General features: G+C 46.8%; 3 protein-coding genes across 4 annotated transcripts in view; 2 read left to right on the top strand and 1 right to left on the bottom strand.

Annotated features, from left to right (window-relative positions):
• The window catches only part of LOC104821066, a 1,332-nt gene extending 705 nt beyond the window's left edge, over window positions 1-627 (bottom strand). The window contains exon 1 of one of the 2 annotated variants that reach the window (XM_010551809.2): window positions 4-627. In XM_010551809.2, the coding sequence (XP_010550111.1) occupies window positions 4-412 (409 nt within the window). In that variant the 5' untranslated portion in view covers window positions 413-627. The other variant, XM_010551810.2, reaches the window with a different exon arrangement.
• Window positions 628-1,221: 594 nt separating this feature from the next.
• Window positions 1,222-4,509, top strand: LOC104821065 (cyclic nucleotide-gated ion channel 18). The gene is made up of 7 exons (XM_010551808.1): window positions 1,222-1,766; window positions 2,014-2,226; window positions 2,306-2,616; window positions 2,738-2,849; window positions 3,013-3,249; window positions 3,339-3,733; window positions 3,866-4,509. Exons 1-7 carry the CDS (start codon window positions 1,299-1,301, stop codon window positions 4,287-4,289), a joined length of 2,160 nt encoding a protein of 719 aa, XP_010550110.1. The 5' UTR covers window positions 1,222-1,298; the 3' UTR covers window positions 4,290-4,509.
• A 215-nt stretch (window positions 4,510-4,724) lies between these two features.
• LOC104821064 (photosynthetic NDH subunit of lumenal location 3, chloroplastic) overlaps window positions 4,725-5,368 on the top strand; it is a 1,506-nt gene continuing 862 nt past the window's right edge. Inside the window, exon 1 of the mRNA XM_010551806.1 lies at window positions 4,725-5,073. Within this exon, the coding sequence (XP_010550108.1) occupies window positions 4,794-5,073 (280 nt within the window). The 5' untranslated portion in view covers window positions 4,725-4,793. The remainder of the gene's footprint in view (window positions 5,074-5,368) is intronic.

Raw genomic sequence — 5,368 nt, 5'->3', positions numbered from 1 at the left:
AGGGAACCCCATCGTCGAAATGGCCGTTTGGCCCCGCTCCTCCGTCGTCGAAGTTCAACGAGTAGCTCAACGGATCGTACCGGTATGTCCCGTGATCGGGTCGGGCCGAGATTCCTCCGCCACAACAGCTGCGGTGGCGGCCGAGGCGGCGGATGAATGTCTTCCACTTGGGCCCGGCGACGAGCTCCGACCATTCCCGGAGCTTCCGCCATCCGCGGATCCACCAGCGCTCGTCGGCCTCGCGTTTATCGGCGGTCCTGATCCGCTGCCACCAGACGGATCCGGCGTCGGATGGCTGAGATGAGCCCAGGCACGGCAATATGAAACAGCATCCCCTCTTCGTCAACATTGCCTCGTGCATATCGTCGGCGGCGTCGTTTTCTGCGATGGGAAATGCTTGGGGTTGCCTCATTTTTTCGGGGAGATCTCGTCGTGATTCAACAAACAATGGATTCGCGTAGAGAGAGGGAGGAAGTAAAGAGGAGATTTCCGATCTCTATGGAACCTGGGATGTTCCTTCCTCCGCTTGTCTGCAAACCCTAACCCTAATTCTCTCTATCTCACTCTCGCAAAGAGATTTGGGTTGGGGCCGAGAGGGAACAACGCGTTTCTTGAGGATGCGAAGGGGATGGAATAAATGGTGGCAACAATTTAAAAGCTAACCGGAAAATACCGGTTATCGTTAATCCGAATTACCCTATTTTACAAAATCCTGTTTGAACTGGTTATGACTAAAATATCCCATGTAATTAAACTAATCCTGGGCCGTAGATTTCCTTGATCTATGACTAAAATAGAGCAGCTTCCTTTTACATTAAAAAAAAAAAACTAATCAAAGTCATCAGAGAAATTTCTGATGTTGGACCATTCCCATTGTGACAGAAAAGGTAAATATCTTAGCTTATGAATTTATTTTTCTTGTAACTTATTTGCCTCATAAACATTTGGACCCTTTCATATCCTAATCAAAGAAGCAAACTTTTTTTAAAAAAAAAAAAAAAAAAAAGAGATATCGTCTAAACACCTCGACGTTGCAAGGTTTTAGAGGGAAACACCGTGTCGTCGTAGAGGGCTAGGAAAGACCGTTGCATTGGGATGTTAGTTTCCGTAAATACCCTCCTCTTATCGTATTTTGTGAATGCTGCCCTCCCTATTTCCATGCCCCTTCTCTCAGTTTTCCCGCGAAAAATCCTCCCTTTCTTCCATCATCATACCCCCTCCCCAAAAAAGAATTCATCTCTCTCTCTATCTGCTGTGTCACTGCGGAATCCGATTGACACCGGAATCCGACATGGAAGATGAATAAGATCCGGTCACTCCGCTTGCTCCTCCCGGAGATCATCACCTCCGCCGCGAATCGGTTATCCTCCGACGCCGGAGACGGGAGCCCCATCAGCCTCCTCCTATGGCGGCGTCAGATCCTCGACCCCGACAGCACCATCGTCACCTACTGGAACCACGTCTTCCTCGTCTCCTCCATCCTCGCCCTCTTCATCGACCCTCTCTACTTCTACGTCCCTTACGTCGGCGGGCCTGCTTGCATCGCCGCCAACACGGGCTTCGCCGTCCTCGTTACCTTCTTCCGCACCGTGGCGGATCTCTTCCACCTCCTCCACATCCTCATGAAGTTCCGTACGGCCTTCGTCGCCCCCAGTTCTAGGGTTTTCGGCCGCGGCGAGCTCGTCATGGACTCCCACGAGATCGCCATGAGGTACATGAAGACCGATTTCGTCATCGATGTCGCCGCCATGCTTCCCCTTCCCCAGGTCCCTCTCTCTCCAATTTCAATTCTGGAATTCTGTGTCAAAGATGTGTGCTCTTTAATGGATACGGAACCTGTAGATTTTTCTATTCTGTGTCCCTGCAATGGAAGCAAGAGGTTTTATATCGTTGGACTCTGTGAGATGTACACAAAAGCTGTCGGTTTTGATCTGAGAGAATGGCCATGGCTAGATACAGAACAGATGTTTCCAGAGATCAAAGGTTTCTGAAACTACAATTGTTTGATTTCAGATTGTAATCTGGTTAGTGATTCCTGCGGCGACAAATGCGAGTGCTAATCACGCAAATAGCACGCTTGCCCTTATCGTCCTCGTCCAATACATTCCAAGGCTATTCATAATCTTCCCTCTGAACCAGCGGATCATCAAGACAACAGGTTTCATAGCCAAGACCGCCTGGGCCGGAGCTGCTTACAACCTCCTCCTCTACATTCTTGCTAGCCATGTAAGCCCATTTCCCCTGTACTTGTCAAGATTTTCTTCTTCGGGATTCTTGATATGGGTGTGACTTGGGAGGGGGACAGGTTTTGGGAGCAATGTGGTATCTGCTGTCCATTGGGAGACAATTCTCGTGCTGGTCTCAAGTATGCAAGAAAGAGAACGCCCTCCGAGTTTTGGATTGTCTCCCGAGCTTCTTGAACTGCAAGAGTCTGGATCTACCAGAACGGCAGTATTGGCAGAACGTAACTCAGGTCCTTTCCCATTGCGATGCTACGAGCAGCACTACCACTTTCAAGTTCGGGATGTTTGCCGAAGCCTTTACCAGCGAGGTTGCGTCCGAAACTTTCACGGCAAAGTACTTGTACTGCCTTTGGTGGGGTATAAGGAATCTTAGGTATTGTTCTCGCCTCAGGCCAATTCCTCCTCATCACCATGTCAGTTTATCTTCTCTGTCTGGAGATACATTATGTTTTGGTAATAATTCTGGTTTTTTTTTTGTTCTTTCCCCACGGCAGCTCCTATGGTCAGAATATAAGCACAAGTATTTATATTGGCGAGACCCTGTTCTGCATTACAATCTGTATTTTCGGGTTGATCCTTTTCTCCCTCCTGATCGGGAACATGCAGGTATTTCATCACTTTTTTTACTCTTTGGTCCATTGGGGAACTACCAGTTTCAGACCAAGAAGCAAGAAGATAACCGGATTTGAGAACTGAAACTGAACACTTGCTTTTCCTTGGTGGATCAATGATTCTGAGTTTCTTTTTTCCGTTTTCCTTGCGGGGAAAGACATCGCTGCAATCGATGTCAGTAAGAGTTGAAGAATGGAGAGTAAAGAGAAGAGATACGGAAGAGTGGATGAGGCATCGTCAACTACCACCAGATCTCCAAGAACGTGTCCGTAGATTCGTTCAGTACAAATGGCTTGCAACCAGAGGGGTCGATGAAGAATCAATCCTCCAGTCCTTACCCACTGATCTCCGCCGTGAAATCCAACGCCATCTCTGTCTAGCCCTCGTCCGGCGTGTAATCCTCTCTCCCTACTAACTTATCTCCCACTTAACTTTTTGAATAAAAAACAGGACAATCCAATACAAGTCGTTCTTTTGACACAGGTTCCATTTTTCTCGCAAATGGATGATCAGCTTCTTGACGCCATTTGTGGATGCCTAGTTTCGTCTCTAAGCACTGCTGGAACTTACATCTTTCGAGAAGGCGACCCAGTTAACGAGATGTTGTTCATCATCAGAGGACAACTAGAAAGCTCCACCACAAATGGAGGAAGATCTGGTTTCTTCAATTCTATCACTCTGAGACCTGGAGATTTCTGCGGTGAAGAACTTCTTACATGGGCCTTAATGCCAAACTCTACCCTCAACCTTCCTTCTTCAACTCGAACTGTCCGTGCCCTCTCTGAAGTTGAAGCCTTTGCCTTGAGCGCCGAGGACCTAAAATTCGTTGCTCATCAGTTCAAACGGCTTCAAAGCAAAAAGCTACAACACGCATTCAGGTACCAAACCCATGACAAGACATGACAGCCTCTCCCTTCTTGTTTTGTTTTTGTTATGGGCATTCTGGTGCCAATCTTTGAGATAAAAAAACAGGATTGAACCCAAGTGATCTTATGATAATCTGTTTTCAGGTACTACTCACACCAGTGGAGAACATGGGGTGCATGTTTTATACAATCCGCATGGAGGAGATACAGAAGAAGAAAACTGGCGAAAGAGCTCAGCCTGCACGAGAATGAGGCATACTATTACACAGGAGAAGACGGGTACCGTGAAAACGAAGAAGAAGAGACGGGTGAATACTACTACGGGAGTGGAAGCGATGATGGCGGAGAGAGATTATCGAGGGACAGTGGGCACAACAATCAGAACCTGGGAGCCACCATCTTGGCCTCGAAATTCGCGGCAAACACGAAAAGAGGGACCAATCAGAAGGTCTCTGGCAGTAGTAGTAGTGGTACTTCTGGCAAAGATAGTTCTTCTAGCAGTTTGAAGATGCCTCAGCTGTTCAAACCAGACGAGCCTGATTTCTCCTTAGACAAAGAAGAGGTTTAGCCTTAGAGTCTTTTTAACTCCTTTTAGTTAGAAACCACTTTAGATAGATTTGCATTACGTGAATACCATGTTCCTGTTCTTCTTCTTTCTCCTTTTGTTTTTTTATTCTTGTGGGTATCAAAGTATATAGCAGAGGATGTAGGAAGACGACAGCTACATTGTATTGTTTCAAAATTATCAATGTTGTTGTGTTATACTTTTGCTCAAGTGTGAATCTTTGTCTGTGGTTTGCATACAAGTACGGTCATTCCAATTTACACGGATGGATCCATAGCGACAATGCGTGGCGTTTATACCTCACTGAGACAATGCGTGGCGTTTATACCTCACTGAGACGGAACGTAGTTTACTTGAGGGGAACCTGAATGTCACGTAGTTCACTAGAACGCCAACAAAATGAATAAAACACCCTCGTTCCGGATAAACTCCTTTTTTGGTGGCCATGTTTTCCTCCTCAACGGATAAAATTGAAATAAGAACAGAAGTGAGAACTTCTCTACTGCAATGGCTCACCTCACAGACCTTAAGAGTCTCACGAAATCCCTACCGGCGATCCCCAAGCTACCTCTGGAGCGGAAAACCGGAAAACCGGTCGCTTTTGTGAGCAGGAAAACCGGAGAATCTCAAGAACCGGATTCGGTACAAACGACAAGAAGAAAGGCGTTAGGGTTCGCAGTCTCTGTAACTGTCACCGGAATATGCACCGGTGGAAAGAACGTCTCTCGTGCCGAAGACAATGGGTTTTGGATCGATGGTCCTCTTCCCGTTCCTCCTGTATACAACAGTAAGCTGACATTTCCTACCGCAATTTCGCGTGTCTACGATGATTTTCCGACATTTCATCTGCATGTTTTTAAGTTCTTGATTAAGTTTTCGGTTGCACCGAATTCAAACCTTAGTTCGGAAAGTGAAAAGATAGAAACTTTGGAGCCGAACAGCTAAGCCCAATTGCGAATTCAATTTGGTAGAATCCAAAACCGGATTGGTTATGCCCGGTTTATGATTCCGAACCACCCATCTCTTCACTCTTGCTATGGAGCAAAAAGATGAAAGCTTTCTTTCCCCCCCCCCCCCCCCCC

This window comes from Tarenaya hassleriana, unplaced genomic scaffold (assembly GCF_000463585.1).
Source record: "Tarenaya hassleriana unplaced genomic scaffold, ASM46358v1 Cleome32, whole genome shotgun sequence".
Lineage (NCBI taxonomy): Eukaryota > Viridiplantae > Streptophyta > Magnoliopsida > Brassicales > Cleomaceae > Tarenaya > Tarenaya hassleriana.
Note: the sequence above shows the minus strand (reverse complement) of the source record. Positions and strands in the feature narration are given on the sequence as shown.